The sequence below is a fragment of the Micromesistius poutassou genome (assembly GCF_964030765.1).
Source record: "Micromesistius poutassou genome assembly, chromosome: 21".
NCBI classification, from domain to species: Eukaryota; Metazoa; Chordata; class Actinopteri; order Gadiformes; family Gadidae; genus Micromesistius; species Micromesistius poutassou.
The window spans coordinates 7,045,371-7,063,713 of record NC_140291.1 but is presented as its reverse complement, the minus strand read 5'-3'; the positions used below and the strand labels follow the sequence as shown (position 1 = coordinate 7,063,713).

The 18,343-nt window shown below is 45.1% G+C and overlaps 2 protein-coding genes and 1 long non-coding RNA gene across 4 annotated transcripts; 1 reads left to right on the top strand and 2 right to left on the bottom strand.

The window, feature by feature from the left end:
- Positions 1 to 2,241: 2,241 nt before the first annotated feature.
- LOC311366930 (modulator of smoothened protein-like) lies at positions 2,242 to 10,092 on the bottom strand. Of its 2 annotated transcripts, none has more exons than XM_084485712.1 (3): positions 9,613 to 10,092; positions 5,090 to 5,302; positions 2,242 to 3,055 (listed from the first exon to the last, which is right to left on the bottom strand). In XM_084485712.1, the coding sequence occupies exons 1-3, from the start codon at positions 9,725 to 9,727 to the stop codon at positions 2,871 to 2,873; spliced, it is 513 nt and encodes a 170-aa protein (XP_084341838.1). In that variant the 5' UTR covers positions 9,728 to 10,092; the 3' UTR covers positions 2,242 to 2,870. The 2 variants fall into 2 exon arrangements, with proteins under 2 accessions (XP_084341838.1, XP_084341839.1); XM_084485713.1 differs by having other exon boundaries at positions 9,622 to 10,092.
- Positions 9,455 to 10,948, top strand: LOC311366942. The gene is made up of 3 exons (XR_014639640.1): positions 9,455 to 9,713; positions 10,005 to 10,105; positions 10,815 to 10,948. It is a non-coding gene; the product is annotated as an uncharacterized lncRNA (long non-coding RNA).
- uqcrc2b (ubiquinol-cytochrome c reductase core protein 2b) lies at positions 10,639 to 18,220 on the bottom strand. The gene is made up of 14 exons (XM_084485692.1): positions 18,121 to 18,220; positions 17,402 to 17,479; positions 16,774 to 16,923; positions 16,256 to 16,320; positions 16,078 to 16,134; positions 15,209 to 15,333; positions 14,678 to 14,775; positions 14,493 to 14,550; positions 13,256 to 13,351; positions 12,827 to 13,026; positions 12,546 to 12,626; positions 12,258 to 12,334; positions 11,381 to 11,534; positions 10,639 to 10,976 (listed from the first exon to the last, which is right to left on the bottom strand). Exons 1-14 carry the CDS (start codon positions 18,151 to 18,153, stop codon positions 10,893 to 10,895), a joined length of 1,356 nt encoding a protein of 451 aa, XP_084341818.1. The 5' UTR covers positions 18,154 to 18,220; the 3' UTR covers positions 10,639 to 10,892.
- Between the last annotated feature and the right edge of the window lie 123 nt (positions 18,221 to 18,343).

Below are 18,343 nucleotides of genomic sequence, written 5' to 3'. Positions count from 1 at the left end.
CGCAAATGTTTCCTTTCTTCTAAACTGTTCCTGTATCCTATGTGTAAGATATGCCTTTACCAATGTTTTATTTTCTATTGAATATGGCTTTCTCAGTTATTTAACAAGGTTTGTATGATTTTTTATCCATCTCAATATTTGTTTACGCAAATGTTTCCTTTCTTCTAAACTGTTCCTGTATCCTATGTGTAAGATATGCCTTTACCAATGTTTTATTTTCTATTGAATATGGCTTTCTCAGTTATTTAACAAGGTTTGTATGACTTTTTTTATCCATCTCAATATTTGTTTATGCAAATGTTTCCTTTCTTCTAAACCGTTCCTGTATCCTATGTGTAAGATATGCCTTTACCAATGTTTTTTTTTCTATTGAATTATTATTGAATTATTGAATAACATATTATACCTTGACAACTTATTATTGTTGTATAACTAACCCAAAAGCAACTTAGCTCTATATGATGCACTGTCCAGACCGAAACCAAACAGAAGGAGGCTGTGACATTGCCCCAATGATATCTTGATATCATTGAGGTGAGGTCTCCAACTTCCCACATTGTAAACGTACAGAGCAACCAATTATTAAATTCAGGTAATGCAGTTCTACAATGGACTTTTTCTTTCCACATGTGGGACAACACAAGCCAACACAAATAACATTTAGCTAAATACCTTTTGATCTGTAAATCCACTGTTATGAATTGTAATTGAAGCACATTTTGTGATGTTATACAGTGAAAGTCTCTCCTGCAGCCCCCCCCCCCCCCCCCCAACATATACATACATACAATATACCAAACAATTATTTTGATTTTTTTCCATTGGAGCGCTAGAGCATACTGCCATCAACAGGCAGAGGTGAACGGGTTTATCCATTGACAGGTTAACAATTTATTCGGTAATTCTAGTCCACAATGAGCCAATAAGCCCATGCTAATTCTTGTATCATTATAACATCTCTTTGCTTCTTATAAATACGTAAAAACATTGATTCATAAAGCTATTACTAGTATTCTGTTTGGACATGAGAGAGAGAGAGAGAGAGAGAGAGAGAGAGACCACACTTCTAACTTTACAGTTGAACTCTTAATGGCAGTTTGTTACCATGGAAACAATCTCTCTCTCTCTCCTCTCTCTCTCTCTCTCTCTCTCTCTCTCTCTCTCTCTCTCTCCTCTCTCTCTCTCTCTCTCTCTCTCTCTCTCTCTCTCTCTCTCTCTCTCTCTCTCTCTCTCCTCTCCTCTCTCTCTCTCTCTCTCTCTCTCTCTCTCTCTCTCTCTCTCTCTCTCTCTCTCTCTCTCTCTCTCTCTCTCTCTCTCTCTCAGGATGCACCCAGAGCAGACCCTTAAGGAGAGGAAAGGGGGCTGGTCCTAAATAGAGCTGCCCTTGAAGGAGCCGTGTAGCTGAGGAGAAGGGCAGTGGGAGAGGAGCAGTCGCTCGAACATCATGAACTTTCTATTTTATTACAGTGGGCCCTTCCCTGAGATGACCTTCATGAGAAGACACTTCCCCATCCCCCCCCCCCTCTCCACACCACCCCACACACCTACACCCCCAGCTGCTCTCAACTGTGAAACGAGGTATGAACACACACACACACACACACATGCACACACACAAGCAAGCAAATCATTTTCAGCCGTTTCCATAGCAACCCAAACATATCCTGTACGTTCCCTGGGCACTGCTTCTTTTTTTTTTTTGCACAGGGACGAGAGTGTTTGTGTGTGGGTCGCAACAGCTGGAGCCAGCCTCACGCTTAAGATTAGTCGCTTGCACAGGAATAATCTATAATTAGGTGTTGCATAACCCTCTCGTACAATAGCCCTTTTTTGTGTTTTATCGCTTACTTTGAATCACAGTGAACAAGCCTTGAGCCTACTCCCTGTTTTCTAAAGATCTGATATCTTCTTATGACCAATGGCTTTGGAGTTCCTGAAATCCCCTTAGATCTTATTTAAGATTTCCCGGTGACATCACACCAGGCCGTGTGCTCTATCATCACTCACTAGCCCCAGAGAGGATCTCCAAAACACATTTGCTTGGAACCCAAAAAACAAATGAAAAAAACAACAACGGTAACCAGGACTAAGGTTGCGCTGAGCGAGGCGTTCCCCTTCATTTTGATATTGGAGACCACAGGTCAGGTGTCATGGATGTTAAGTACAGAGGCGTCTTGCTACGTCAGCTTTCTATGAATTCATTTTGACTAAATGGGTAGGGTAAGTGGCGGTTTCCGTGGGTTATTTTTAATGACATTTTCAAAATCATTCATGAGTATCACAGTGCTTCCAGAAATAACATAACAATAACTGGTCTGTCTGTTAGTTTGTCCAGTCGACGGCTGAAATTCCAATCAATATATTGCTGAAACAAGCAATACAAACTGTAACATTCTGTTTAAGGGGTGATCTGTTATTTTTATTGTTTCATGACAAAACAACAACATAAGAGACCAGCTCCTTATCCCACAAAACATTCATGGCCAAACATGACCTTTGACCTTTCCTGGCTGCTATCCGCTGGCGTCTTAGCTTGATATTCTGACGCCTTCGCCAAGCAAAGAATACACGATGAACGCTGGGATGAAAGGCGGCCTCCTCCGGCGGTCCCGTTTTGCATTTGGTGACCTCACAAGTCTGAGGAAGGCGGGACATTTTGGTACGACGCAACTCCGCAACTCCGTCCTCCCGGAGACTAGCTACGTCCCGACAACATAAATATCGACAAAGAAATCGGCAAAAGTACTTTCCCCGCGTTGCCTCCTCGACGTTCTCAACGTTCTCTCCGCGCCCGGAACCCCGCGGGGTGAAGTCCTTTCCAGTTGTGTTCCGCGGCGATGTTTTCTCTGGCGTTCGCAGACAAGAAAGTTTCAGCCCGGCAGGCAGACTTTGCCGGCGAACAGCAGTCCCACGATGGTAAAAAATATGGAGAGCACAAAGAGCACGTAGGAGGAACCCACCACCGTGTTGTTGGGCAGCTTGTAGGGCTGACCTCCGACCTCGCTGATGTAGAAGCCGATGGGAAAGATCAGCGCCGCCATGCAGAACAGAACCACTGCAGACCAACAGAGGGACAGAGCAGAGAGGAAGGGGCGTGTTACAAAATACAATCCAGTCACCGTTTTGTCATTTAGCACTTAGTTGAGCACAGATAGATATGCATGCCGTCAACGAGCAGGGAAGGATTAGGGCATCTTGCTCATGACGCCTAGTTAGTGGACATGGGGGGGGGATCGAACACAGCAGCGTTAAACTGGGAGTCTCACATCTAGCCATTATAGACCAGCCGGCCCCCATTAGATTGAAGATCATTCGGAATATTCAGTATTGTCAGCTCCGAAAGAAATGTTGCCAGTGGTAAAACTGTCACATCTCCCTCATAATACACAATAATCTCAAAGATTATAATATAATCAAGGACATGAATCAGCTTATTAAGTGGGTGAGGCCATTATTAAGTCTGCCAGATAACGAGAGCGCAGCCCCCGTTTCTCTCTCAGGTAGCGGTGACCGCCGGAGATTCTCTGATCCAATCAAGGCGACCTGCATCACATTTTCTATGTAAAGATTGCTAAAAAAGCCCTTGTTGCTGGCCTGTGTCTTCATTTCCTCCCCTGCTGAAGCCAGACAGAAATCTTTTCTCACCCAGTGGTAAAAATAGACCCGGGTCCATTTATGAGTTGGCGCCGTCAAGGTTTTTCAGAACGGCGTCTATGATCAACCATTAAGTAAAAGCCATGAGCAGGACAACTCTCAAAACACTGTTAATAAAGTAAAGTGTGTGTGTGTCCCATAAGTGCATGCATCCGCGAGTGTGTGTGTGCATGTTGCTTGTCATTCTATAATGGACAGAGCTGAGCTGGCTATTCCAAGAAGTGTGAAGAAAACATCAGATCTCAGCATCCCTAACGTCCTAACACACACACACACACACACACACACACACTTATAACAACACATCCGACCCTCAGGAGACAGATTTTCTCCCCCCCCCCCCATTGTTGGGGTTTCTGCAGGACTGAAGGCAACCTACAACACACGCGACATAGCGCCGTCTAAACCCCACCTCCCCCCCGAGAGCGTGGGACGCTAATGCCGCAGCTAATCATTAGCAATTCCATTACTTTTAACTCAAGAGCAAAAACAACAGAACTATCAATCAGGATTACTGGGGGGGGTTCAAACAATCCCCACCTCCCCGCGTGCCTGCTCGATATTTGGAGCATGGCTCCTTAAAGATGAATAGGATTCAATTAACAACCAAATCCGCCAGCGCTAAATATGGACGTGCTCATTGGGCCCTTTGTACAACAAAAATAAAGTGACCCAGGAACAGTGTGAGTAATACACACAAAGCACAGGGGATGTGACCTCTGCGCAGGGGAAGTGCTGGGAGATAGCCCTGGGGGAACTCCAGAGAAACCGGAAGACGGAATGACACACTTTGCAAATGAAATAAGCTAATGCTAATGTTATGTAATCCGCTGCAATTTCACACTCCTCTGCCTCGCTCCCTGGGTAACTGTGAGATGTGCTGCAGGGGCTTTCTTGGTTTAAAACATTGTCGTTGACGCGTCGTTTCCTTATACCTGCACACTGCGCGAGCCTTCAAACGACGGACCGCGGGCATAAACGGATGCACGCCTACCAAGTATGCTCTCGTGCTGCTAAAAGCCCATGTGATGAATATCCATTCAGCAGACGTGTTCGTTCAAGGCCAATCACGGCGAACCCAAACACGGGCCACGGAGGAGCGAGAAGGGCTGGTTTTAGGCATCTTGCTCAACGATGCATGCGCGGTCGATTGCGGACACTGGGGACCAAACCCGGTACTTTTTCTGCCTGGGCGTCGTGCACCCTAGCCGCTACGCTATCCTGCCCCGTCATCCACCTGTTAGGGATGTGAATAACTCAAATTTTTCATGGTCGAATAATCGAATATTCGGACCCATCCCTACTACCCGTGCGTGTTTTTGTGTGCCTTTTTCATCGACGTTCACAGGGCTGAAGGGAACACCTCGAACAGTATTGTTGGGTAGGTGTATATATATATTCAGGCATATTTGTGTGTGGTGAATGCGCCACGTACTCCCGGTGAAGGCGATCCAGCGGGCGTAACGCGTGGCCTCCCGGTGCCAGTGGGACATCACCAGCAGGCCGCAGGTGACCGTGAGGGAGATGATGCCCATGACGATGAAGAACAGCGTGGTCACCCACTCGGGGGGCAGCCGCGGCGGGATGCAGGTCCGCTCCCGCCCGTGGATCGTCTGGCACTGACGCACCAGGCCCACCGTGAGGGAGCCTATGGGAAGGGAGACAGGGAGGGAGGAGGGGAGAGACGAGAGGGAGGAGAGGGAGAGGGAGGGAGAGGGAGACAAGGTTAGAATAAAGTGGTAGCTAAGGATGTAGAGAAGGTTGTCTTGGCAACCAGAGGGATGCTGGTTGGGTCATCAGAGCCATGCTTAATTGTTGAGGCGTTCCCTTCAGCGAACTCTAACTGCTCTGACTCTCTCACGAGGGTGACTGTTTTTTCCAGGGTGCAGTCGATGGACCCGCATTTCAGGCGTTCAAACGCGTGACGGCGATTGTTGCGCACAAACACCACAGCGGGTAGAACATAGCTCCGTGCAACCGCGCTCCGTCTATCCTCGTCAGCAGCACAACAGCTGCGTTTCTCTCAGCGAGGAAGGGGCGACGTTGAAGCCCGACAGAGGTGTCAGCATGCACGGCCGGCCGTCTGAACCTCCGCTCGCCCGAGACCTAATGACCTCCCGGATGACCGCGGGGGGGGGGGGGGGTTCCGCTCATACTGCGCTGCAGGGATATCGGTTAAGGACCCGTTGGCATGGCAACAGGCTCCAAGAGTGACAGGGTTGGGCCGCAGGCCAACAGCAGTGTCTCTCTATCGTGCGTGTGTGCGTGCGCACATGTGCGCACACACACACACACACACACACACACACACACACACACACACACACACACACACACACACACACACACACACACACACACACACACACACACACACACAATCCCAGAGACAAAGAGAGGGAGTGTGTAGACAAAGATGGAGGCCGGACTATTAGATCAAGGCGGTGGGGGGGGGAGACTGGAAGAGTTGGAATTAATCGCAGAACAAAGTGATAACAAAAAAATTGATTGGTCATTCACACGATGGCGAGTCACTGGAACAGAGAGAGACTTTCTACCATTTCCTGTTGTTTCCAATTATACCCGCCGCGTTCGTTGTACAATTTCACACACCCCCATACACAATTCTCCATGTCGACACGGAGAAACAAATGCACCTAATGGCGTGTATACCAATATCTCTAAGTCCTCCATGCACACCCCGTTGGAAGCCACAAATTAGCGCACACTGTGCATGCATAATGTGTGTCCTGTATCACACACACACACACACACACACACACACACACACACACACACACACACACACACACACACACACACACACACACACACACACACACACACGCACGCACGCACGCACGCACGCACGCACGCACGCACGCACGCACGCACGCACGCGCGCGCGACAAAGATGAAACCAGCGTAGCTCAGCTCTGAATGCATTTGATCTGTACTCTGCCTCCTTCTTCATCACTTTGGGAAGGGCGTCTTATCCTACTGCACATGTACAGCAGCCTGCAGGCTTCTGAGAGAAAGCCCTTATTAAATCATCCCTCACACCCCTGTCTCCGGCCCTGTCTCTCCCTATTTCCAGGAGTGTTAGAGCCAGTGATTTGTGTGGCCCTGAGAGGATTTAGTGAGGGGCTTGTTCTAATGGGGACTTGGTCTTTATACAGGCCTAAAGTTATTAAGGACGACCTTGCTATTGAATAGTTTTGTCTTAGTGAGGACCTAGACGTAGTGAACCCTTGGTTTGAGTGAGGACCTCAGAATCCGTTTTTTGTGAACACTTACTCTTATTGAAGGCTTGGACTTAATGCGGACTTCAGAGTTAGTGAAAACTCGGTCTGAGAGTAAAGACGGGTTCTTATTGAGGACCTGTTCTGGGTGAGGACCTGGTCTTAGTGAGGCACTGGACTTGGCAAGGACCTTATTGAGGACTTTGTTTTAGGGATCACGGTAGCAGAAGGGTTCTTGACCCATGACCCTGAATCCTTGGCTGTGCTGGGCAAGCCTTCATGTGCCTGACAACATGAAGGAAGGAAAGCATTACCAGAGAGATCAATAAAACGTTAGAGTGTTATCACTCAGAAAAGCAAGAAGGTTGTGGGTGAAGCCACAAGATAAGAGCATATTAAAGGTCTTACAGAAGAGCTATGGGAAAGAGGATGTGGCTCGCTGGGAAATGGCAGGCAGGAAATTCCTTAGAGGCGTTTTTTTTGTCGGATGGAATTTCTATGAGCAGGTTCACCAAGCATGCATCAATGGAAAATGTTTTTTTAAGGATGAAAAAACGTATGGCTATGGTCAATTCACCGCAATGTTTTTTATAAACCCTGATCCTGGTCCATTTACAAGAAACATTTTATTGTAATGTTATCGTGGCAATGGACAGCCATAATTTTACATAGTATATATTGTGAAATGTATTTTGTTGCGTCCAACTTTGTGCCTGAAACTGAAACAAGAAGTCAAAGTTTTAGGCAGGTAACGGCTTGATCGATCATGGGCCTACGTTCCACAGATGGCCCCAAAACGTTGAATGGTTAAATGTGCACCCAGAAGCAGACAGTCTCCCACTACTTTACAACAGAATACCTACGTAATAGCTAGTTAGCACGCAGGGGAACACATGCTCGCAACACACACACACACACACACACACACACACACACACACACACACACACACACACACACACACACACACACACACACACACACACACACACACACACACACACACCAGTATAACCACCCAGGCAAACATGAACTCAATCACAACAGGCTACATGGCTAAGGCTTTGAGAGATTTAAAGTAACAAATGAAAGCAGAATGGACAGACAGTAGCAGGTTAATACTACTAGGTATGCAAGACAGCGATGTCCACAACAATCAACTAATGATCTAAAAGGCGTTTCATCCCATCAGCATCTGTGAGCAGTTCTGTCTGCATAATGTGCGACACAGGAAGTAATGGAAGGTTAATTGAGGAAGAACCCAGTGGGAGAGCATTGTTTTTTACAATTAAGGAAAAGGAATCCTCTTTAAGAATTAACCATATAACACATGGTGTGGATATGGGGTGAATGGAAGAAACAAGAAAAGCAAGGAAATAATTAAGGAAGAAATATGAAGAAAAACAGTCATGGAAGTATGAGAGAGGAGCCCAATGTTATCCCTTTACATTAATTGACACACGCTGATTCTGTTTTTGACACACAACTCTCAGCGACAAACACACACACACACACACACTAAGTGTTTCCAGGCAGGAGCAATTTCCGTCATAATTGAGCTTAGAGGGTTTTAATTCTCTGAAGGAAGAATTTTTATTCCCAGGAGGCCTAATTAAAAGTCACAACATACAACTCCATTTATAAACAACACTTCTAACTATTTGGCATTAGGATAATTAAAGTGAAACAAAACCCTGCTTCCCCCACCGCATTTCATTTCTTTCTACGAAAAGGGGAATGCATTTAAACGTCTGTTGTGCCTATTTTGATGAATGACTACCAGGAAAGTGTTCCGGCTTAGCCAGCACAAAATAACCTTTTAATTGATTGGGTGGGTGGCTGCCTGTTGAATTATGCAACAAAATCCTGCTTGATGCAAGTTGTAGATGCTACGTTGGCTTGCACTCACTGCCCATTCCTACCACTCCACGTTGACGCTAATGATTTAGCTTCAGGGTGATGGAGATGACGTCAACTAGTTGGCAGTTGAGGATCACCCAGAATGAAAGCGTTCTGCTTGCCATCACTAGCGTTAACAGAATGAATTGGGCAAATGGATGAGGTTGTGTGTGTGTGTGTGTGTGTGTGTGTGTGTGTGTGTGTGTGTGTGTGTGTGTGTGTGTGTGTGTGTGTGTGTGTGTGTGTGTGTGTGTGTGTGTGTGTGTGTGTGTGAACTCCACTACCAGGACACCCACAAAAATAAAAAATAAACTGCTTATCCAGGGAGGGCGATGGAGTGAAAGTGAGATGGAGAGAGAGGCTGGTACGGGGGCACTTACATGGCTGTCAAAATGTTTTGCTCTCTGTCCCACGCAAATGTCAATTTGTGAGTCTATATCCATAATCATACACCCCCCATCCCTACCTGCACTCCCAAATCCACACATACAAAAGTATTTCACCATCTTGTAAAAGGGGTTATGTGTAATGTAATTATTGTATATCAATATATTAGTAGGCTATGTAGCCTATAGGCCTAAAACAAAGTTGCATGGACAACCGTAGTACCATTCTATATTCAGTGGTGTGTTTGTCGCTGTTCTTTGATCCATAGTTAGTAAGCAGTCACGAAACACTCCAGAGTTTCACTATGACCGCATAACAAACACCAGTTTCCGCCCACATAACTCATTATCTGAATTCGCCATGGCTGGTGGGCTATCAGGCACAGATGCATTAAGAACCAGATCAAGTGTATTCAAAGAAGTGTCCTCACCTAACTTACCGCTGGATTCTCCGGTGTTGATCCAGTCCGGGTTGACGATGCTCGCGATCGCAAAGATGTCTGCAGCTAGGAAAAGACATCCTGATATGATGGTGAGTTTATCCATAGCAATGCGTGAGTAAAAATAGACCCTGCGCGAGATAAACTCGACAGCTTGTCCTATTGTCTATATCGCACCCCTCCAGTGGGAGAAGGGATATGGCATGTTCAGCGACAGGCTTACACAGACACACTGTTTATATCGGGTCCTTTCTCCGCTGCCATCGCCGTGGATATTGAAATAATCGCCGCAGGCCAAATTGGCCTGTGCATTTGAAACGACCCCTAAATACTGGAGTGGGTGCGAGATCCCTTTAAAGTTCCTTGTGGTATTCTTCAAACAGCCCACCATGGCCCGAGCAGTTGGCACTTTCCCAGCAAAGGTGGCGAGGATCGCTGATCGTGCTCATTGGCATCTGGCTCTGAAGTGGCCGTTTCAAAAAAGGTAAAGGATCCTCGAAACATCAAGGTTTTTTTTCCCGAAAAATTAATCTATACTATTTCGAAGTCCTTTGTTGTATTCTCTATTTTCTAGTTAAGAGTTATGCGTAAACTACTTTCCACAGACTCGCAACGCTACGTCTCCGTATAGCCTTAATTTAGCAGTCCACGGGAAAATATAGCGTACTCACGACAACGTAGTTTTTTTGTGTCGTCTCAATACATATAACGGTTACTGTGCAGCATAGATCGAGCACCGTTGTCTGTCGTTAATGACATGCAAACTGAGATCAGTGATCCTGCTGCCGTCTCGGTCTGGTCCATCTGGTCTAGAGTATATGGCCAATCTCGCGAGATTAGCCATCTCGCAATGCATCGTACGTCACATTGATGAATCCCTACATCATGTGCAACGATAGCCGGACTCAATGGATAATATATAAAATCATTGACTTGCATTATGTAAAGGGTTGAGACTACAAGGTTATAAATACAATTTAGAAATCATATAAATATTTCTCACCACAAAAACTCAAATCTTTGAGATAGTTATTTTATTCTTTAATTTACATCAATTATACAGTTCAAGTTGGCAAACATGTGGTTTGTGACCCCTGAAATACTTTACAGGTTCACAAAAAAAAACAGGACACTCCTGTGACTATTGTTTCATAACAGTTGTACTATGATGGATGATGACATTTCTCTTTTAGCATTTCGGCCAAAACCAACCAGTTCAACCGCTAAGGAGGACAGGTAGGTAGAGAAGGGAACAGTTTAGAAGAGAGCAGTTAGAGCTCGTCGACGAAGGGAGTGGACCCCAGGTTGCCAACGGATGCCATGGTCTTCTTTCCGGACACAAACATCTTGGCAGCCTACAGATACAAAGCGTGGATGGATATAAGCAATCATAACCGTAATTATTCACTCTAAAAACACAATCAGAATCAATTCATACACACACACATATACAGTATACATACACATACACAAAACGAGAAGAAATAAATAACCTAATGTTGATAACCTACAATAAAATCGGGTATATTTTACACCAGATATCTTTGATTGTATATCCTTTTTTTATCTTGTTTTTCCTGCAGTTCTTGTGCTCTTTTGTAGTTATTTTTCTTCATAGCACCAACACACCATGACCCAATCCTTGCGTGTGAAATTTGACCTGCCAATACAACCCTGATACTAATATCAGTGTCGTCAAAGAAGGAATCCACACTACTTCCGCTATGACGCCGTAGGATGCAAACAAGCGTCATCTTACATTGGCCACGTCGGTGAGGGAGACGTTGTCGATGTTCTTGGCCGCAGCGTCTGTGGACAGGTAGGCCCCGCTGGCCAGAGCCTGGGAGCCAAGGGCCTCCAGGAAGCCCTCAGAGGTCTCCAGAGACATCAGCTGCTGGCTCTTCAGCTGGGTCCTGGACCAACACACATACATGGGTCAGACGAGGCCAAGAGCCACACACTAGGCCGGATTCACCGCCGCCCCGCAGAGACTCCGCGTAGGCCAGCGATGCGGGTGCAGTGAGTGCCCTGGGTTGCAGTCCTCCAGAGCTATGTTTAAATAAGGTTATTTAAATGGTTGGCTAGGACGATGTGGTTGAAATAAAGAGAATGCTCATTGTGTTATGACGGCATGCATGTAATAATTGCAAATCACCCAACTCGAATGTGGAACTCATTTAACTCTGGTTGAACTTCTGGCAAATCAACCTTTGGACCGTGGAATCATACATCGCTTCACCAAACTGGTGATGACATTAAATTGTCTTGCAAACCGATGCAGTGTGAATGTGCGGGCATGTGTGTGAACAGGGGATTCTGTCAAATGGGGCGAATACAATAGTAGCGGAGCATGAATATAAAAACACAAATTGACAGACCGATTGAACATAAAGCCATTACGAGTTAGTTGCACCTAATTACAGTGTTACTGGCTTCCTTTAGTGTTTTCCTGCTTCCAACATAGTTCTGGAACACTGCATTATATGTAGGGACACACCTGGCATTGATCCTTTGAGATGACATTTGCTCTTACTTTTAATACTCCACTAATACCGAGGCACCTCCCCAACAACCGTATACAACTATTAAATACGATCTGTTGTGACCTTATTTCCATGCATGTGCGTGTCCCTTACTTGGCCCGGGTGAGGTCGGCCGCGGTGACGTCACCGTCGGCAACAGCCTTGACCTGGGCCACGGCGGCCCTGATCACCTGGAGGGATGATGGGAAGGACAGAGGGTGTTTTTATGTACGTTTTTACATAAAAAAGTCAATTTCTGATGTCTGATAGGGTGAATTCTTCCCCTTAACAGACCAATTGGGAGATCTTCACCATACCTACACACCCCTTTATCAATATTACCATTACAAATGTGTCTTCTACGGCACACACCACCTTTATAAATCATGCCAAAGTACTTACATCACCAGCAGCAGCAGCCTGGCAGACTGTGCTGACCCCAAAGAGACCAGAGTCTGAGTAGCTGCTGTTGAAAGCAGATGCCTGTAGAAAAATAAATCAAAAGGAATTTATTAGCTGACCTAGCGCTCTCCAGGACATCAAGTCAAATCACAAATATGGTGGAATCAACCCATGAGTTACTCGAGTCAACACATGTGTATTTCCTCTAGTTTGGATTATAACCTTTAAAAGAAATGGAAAGTAGAGCAAGACATTTAACGAAAACATCTGTCCGTTTGCACCTCAAAAGGCTCGCTGGTGGTCTTGTTGATCCCCTGGACCAGTTTGTTGGTGGTGTTGGAGCCCCTCTTGATATACGGGGCAGCCCCCAGGACGTGCTGCAGCACGCTGAAGGCCAGGGCGTCGGCGGAGCCTGCCGCCACAGACTCACTCACCACGGCACAGTGGACCATGCTGCTCCTGGCCTGCTGCCGCAGTTCACCTGCATGCCACAGGGGGGAGACAAAAACAAATTAACACAAATTCAAGGAATTCCTAATAAAAGTTACATTTATCAGAAATATATCTATACATCTATATCTTTATAAGTCATGTGTGTGTGTGCATTTGATATTGTTTATTTAACTGTGTGTTGATGGATGTGGATGTTCGCAAGAAGTACATGACATTAACAGGAGACTGCTTGACATGAGCAGTTCTGCAGGTCTCACCTCCGCGGTACTGGGCCTGACCCCCGCTTGTACCGGCCCCACTGCGGATGTTGAGGAACTGCTCTCCCACCTGCTGCAGAACAGAGTGCTCCACACCTGAAAGGAAAAGGGACGTTTAAATCAATAGCCGTGTGTTTATATGCCATTCATAAGTCGTTTTTGAGGTCATTTTAAAGACTCAAACACTTTTGACATTGTTAAAACGTCTATTGGTGATTAAAAAAATGCACCCCATTTTTTTTTTAATTACTGTATGTGTAATATGTACTTTATCGTTAATTGCCGTTAGTCACTGGCATTCTTCTCAGGCATCGCAGGTTCTGCCCTAGTGGGCTATTTTCTTATGTTAACCCAGAAATACTTTTGCTACAGCTACTCAACATTCTTTAAATGGTACATTTATACTTTCAATAAATGAAATGTATTATAACGATGTACGAAACAGGATTTTTATTCATTGGGAAAGCTAGTTAGAAATTTGGCAGTATGCTATGATAAAATCTGCCACCAAGGCGATCAAAAACAGCCACGTGACTGGAGGGATGGAGACTCTGCTGGGAGAGCTAGCCTGTAAATGCTACATTTAGCTTAGCACGGGCCTTCCAGAAAATGGTTGGCCGTTTTTAGCATCTGGATTTCAATCTCGTACACATGTAACTCAGTCCCAAAAGTCCCAAACTAAAATAAAAAGTGCCCTCTGGATTGACGAGGCATCTGGCCTTGCAAAAGTGTGGCTCCTCTTACCAAAATACTGGTTCAACTTCCTCACCAAAGAAAGATCGCACAAATATAATATGCAGGGAACCCCTGCAACTCAGAACCCCTGCGTTTGTCATATGGTATGCTAATATCTGTTACTTGGTGGTTGACGCTACAGCAATATGAAGTCATACTCCCCTTTTAAACCCCCTTGTAACCACTGCAGCATTGTCTCCATGTGACGTACTCAAGCCAACAGAAAGAGTTTAGCTATGCAAAGTGGAATGCTACACAAAGCTTTGTGGGGCATTGTACATCACCAATGGACATATCGTAACAATGTCAAAGTGTTTGAGCCTCAATTATACCTACAACCGTACCATTAGCGATCAATCAAGGAAATCAAACCATTACCCATACCCAAAACCATAGAATTGAATAGTGCGTGTGAAACTCCTAAAGTCTACCTTCCTTGTAAATACCCCAATTATGTTCATTGCACCACAGAAAACAGTTAACTGCCGGTGGTGATTCTTACCAAGTCCCACGAGGGCCATTCTGGCGCTTGTGAAATTGTTCTGGACATACTGATGAAGCTGTGGAAGAGGCAAAGTAAGAGGGGTTGGACGTTTGCTTCCATGGCAGACCACATACATCCTTGTAGCATGAACCTGAAGGGCAAACCTCCAGGACCCTAACCACTAGAATAGAAAAGGCTCTCACGTGTTCGGACTGAATGTGGCCGACCATGAATTCTGGACAGTAGAGAGAGTTGGAAAGGGCGTTCTTGTAGGCCGCTTGGTGCAGAAGTTCAACCATAGCTGGGAGAGAGAGCGAGAAAAGAGAAAGTCAGTAAAAACAATTGCAGACCTGTGGTTTCTCAAGTACATGTAAAGCATAAGATATTTTTGTACCACCCGTAAAGACAATAAATATTTTGTTTTACAGAAAAGACCGGACACAGACATTGACATAGAATAACTCCATTATTTCCTATATGGATAAGGAAATTCCATTGCCAACATGGGCTTATTTGATGAAGACTTTCATCATACCCATCGGGTTTTGTTTTCCTTTATTTTTAAGAACTTGCTCCAATGTTGATTGTATGGCTTTTAGCTCTCAGCCTCACTTGTGAGTCGCTTTGGTTAAAAACATGTTCAGACGCTGATGAAAGGCTTTGTTTTGTTACTCTCGCTTAACAGCCTGATTGGCTTTGAACTGCTAGCCTTCATCAAGTGGAGGGGTACTGACCAACATGGCTGCTGTCTGCAGCATCATGAACATCCCTTCTCACATTGGAAGTGAGTGCTGACACCTCCCAGGGGCGGAACTCCTGCGCCGTGGTCACGTTGATCAGGTACTCCATCACTGTATCCCTGGAGGTGTCGGGGAAGAACCCACGGGTAGAGGAAGGGAAGAAAAAACACTATTGAATGAGTTTGAATTGGTTATCGGAACTCTGCTGTAGGATCATTGGGATCACCTGCCCCCTGTCTCATTTGACCTGTTGATGTCAATGACATCGCCATGTCAAATATAATGTACATATGTAACTATCGTCTATACCAGGGGTTCACCACCTTTGCAGGCCGTAACACTACTGAAAAAGTGTGTAATTGAACTTGTGTGCATTTCGAGCAAGTTTTTTTAAATTGTTCAGATTTTAAGAGATTTGGCAGAGTAGCAGCAACCAAAAATGTTACAATTTACAACGTATGCGACTGGTATACAAGTTTACTGGTCGGCTGAACCAGTGTCATAAAGGCTGGAAAAGCTTTGCCCACTAAAATGGAAACATTCCATCATAAATACTTTCTGGTTTTTATACACCGGGCTCGTCACTGACTAATCAGTTTTTCAAGTCCAAACATCTGTTTTCAGAAATAATGTTTTCCGACATGCCTAGCCTATGATTGATCCGAATTCTTGCTTGAAGTGGTGCACACTAGTTACAGTCAGAGTGCTGATGATTCTGGAACAACGACATTTGAGCATTTGCATTTCTCGTTTTTTTTACCAGGTGTCGTACTTGTACTGTATATCTCATGGTAAATGACAGGAACAAATGGTCATAGGCCTTAGGATGAGCGAGTGTAGGGAAAAGGCTCCATGAGACTCACACGTCATCCCTCAGGCAGTCCACAGAGTAAGCCATGTTCTCCCGGGTTGAGGTCACGCTGAAGGTAGAACACACAAACGAATGAGAACACTGTTCATGTTCTATGTAATCATCTATTTTAGACAAATAGACTTTTATTTTAACATGAGGATTTCTTTCTACGATTGCAATCCACTGACCTCAGGTGACCTCCGACTGCCTCGATGCCACGGCAGATCTTGAAGGCCGAAGCTCCTTTGGTGGTCTGGAATAGCAAATGCATGTGAACAACAACTTCACTCAGATCTACCGTAATATAAACGCACCTGACATGGGTCACCTGACGCTAGAACAATGAAGGCAATCGAGAATAAGTGAGCTTCAGTAAAGGGACTGCATCTCTTGAAGATTTATTATTATTATTATTATTATTTATTTTAGTCATTTAATGAGCAGGCAGAGGGTAGCTAGAATGCAGATGTTGGGTATCAAACTTTCTAGCTGGGAGTCAAACCCCCTAACCAATACCTGCCCCCAAATATTTAGAAGATGAGTTTCCATCAGATATTATTTTATGTAAAACATGGAAATGAAGATTCAAAAAGTCATGACTTGATGAGAACCATGTCTCTTGAAAGTTTGCATCATGTGGGGCCAAAGTGAGTGGCTATTTAACCAGGCACGCCTTCCATGCATGCAGGATATGGCAGCGCCCTACCAGGTTGGAAGCCAATCGGAGGACGTGGGTGACCCCCACGTTGTCGTGGCTCTCATGGCGGCAGCCGGCCTTGACGAACATGCCGATCTTGGAAACCGGGGAATAGTTCTCCAGGGAGGCGATTACCAGTCCACTGGGGAGCTTGGTCACCTGGACGGGACGGGAGATGAGAGGTTGATTGCTGTTACCGATGGACGGGTTCAAACTCATCGAAAGGAAAACTAAAGACGTGAGCCCAAGTAACCATGTCCAGTTATTGTACCAAGTATTCGACAAATTCAAACTAGAATTTGAATTTATATGTCAACTGTTGCATGTAACCATAATGTTTAATTCACAACAACATACAATACAAAGGTAGAACCATAGATTGAGTACAGGGAGTTATTGTTGGTGCAATGAGTAATTTGATTGTAGAATCGACCTGTGGTGCTGTCTGGTAAACTCAAAGTTAAAGGTTTCACACACCCCTAACCCTGCCTTCCTCTGTACTCCCTGCCATACATGGTGATCCTGGTTGGAGAAGCCCTCCCAGGAGAGAGTATGAGAGGTGCCTGGGTTAGGGACGGGTGGGTTCTGTTGGCCAAATAGAACCATCTTTGAGGAAGAGAACTGACAACTCACTGACCTGAACATCCTGTGGTTGGAACGAAACGTGTTCTGCGGCCTCCAACTTGCGTGCAGCCTGGGCTGCATACAGCCTCGTCTGGAAATCCATCAAAGAATAGTGTTACAGAGTAGTAAATCACATATAAACCTTCCATTGGTAAATGGTCACAACGACCCCCTTGGTATGGAGGAAATTATATTTGTCGTTTTATTTGACTGAGGTTACAAATACCGATGTTGACTTGGTTATAACACAACATTGAACAATACGTATGAGTTTCTCTGAAGGAAGATATTTTAGGCCATGCATTTACAGCTAGATCTCTGTCAGAAAATGTTCATAAACTTTAGATATTACCGTATCTGACCGCCCACATACATGCACATACGAGTATCACCTTTAGATTTCATAATGATGACAGAGACCATTTCAGTTATTTGCGGAGAACCCTTTGGAGCTTCAGTTTCTTTCTACCCTTTTCTCGTGTAATTGTGTCCGTATGAGGCGCAATCGTTGGTCGTCTTGTACATTTTGAAATGTTGCTTATATACTTGACCCTAGATCTAGGGTTAGAGGCAGTGTTGATTACTTCCTCCCTTGTCTTGACATCTGAACGACAGACAGAGGTCCTTTGACTTTTAACGAAACCTGATAACTCCAACAGCGATTAACAATCTCATCATCATTTCTCGATGAATCATATATTCCTATGAGCTAAATTGAAACAATATCCTTACCGAGAGCTGGCTTATTCCCCGAATCCCCTTCATGATACTCCTCTCTCCTTCAGCCTTGGCGATAAAAGAATATGGCCGCCCAGGAGATGTCCTACCCAGAAGGCCTAGCGCACGGAAAAGTCTTCTTCCTTTTTCAATAGAAATGTAATGGATTTCGTGCGCCCTCTGTTGGTCAGGAGAATTATGCAAAAGTATATACACTTATTTGCTGCTGCAACAACAC

Coding starts and splice junctions, on each gene's coding strand:
- LOC311366930 (XM_084485712.1), bottom strand. CDS start 9,727: ATGGATAAACTCACCATCATATCAGGATGTCTTTTCCTAGCTGCAGAC. Junction 5,303..9,612: donor AGAATCCAGCGGTAAGTTAG/GTGAGGACACTT, acceptor CCCTTCCCATAG/GCTCCCTCACGGTGGGCCTG. Junction 3,056..5,089: donor CTGGATCGCCTTCACCGGGA/GTACGTGGCGCA, acceptor GTTGGTCTGCAG/TGGTTCTGTTCTGCATGGCG.
- uqcrc2b (XM_084485692.1), bottom strand. CDS start 18,153: ATGAAGGGGATTCGGGGAATAAGCCAGCTCTCG. Junction 14,551..14,677: donor GCCACATTCAGTCCGAACAC/GTGAGAGCCTTT, acceptor CCTCTTCCACAG/CTTCATCAGTATGTCCAGAA. Junction 10,977..11,380: donor CCCTCACCGACGTGGCCAAT/GTAAGATGACGC, acceptor TTGTATCTGTAG/GCTGCCAAGATGTTTGTGTC.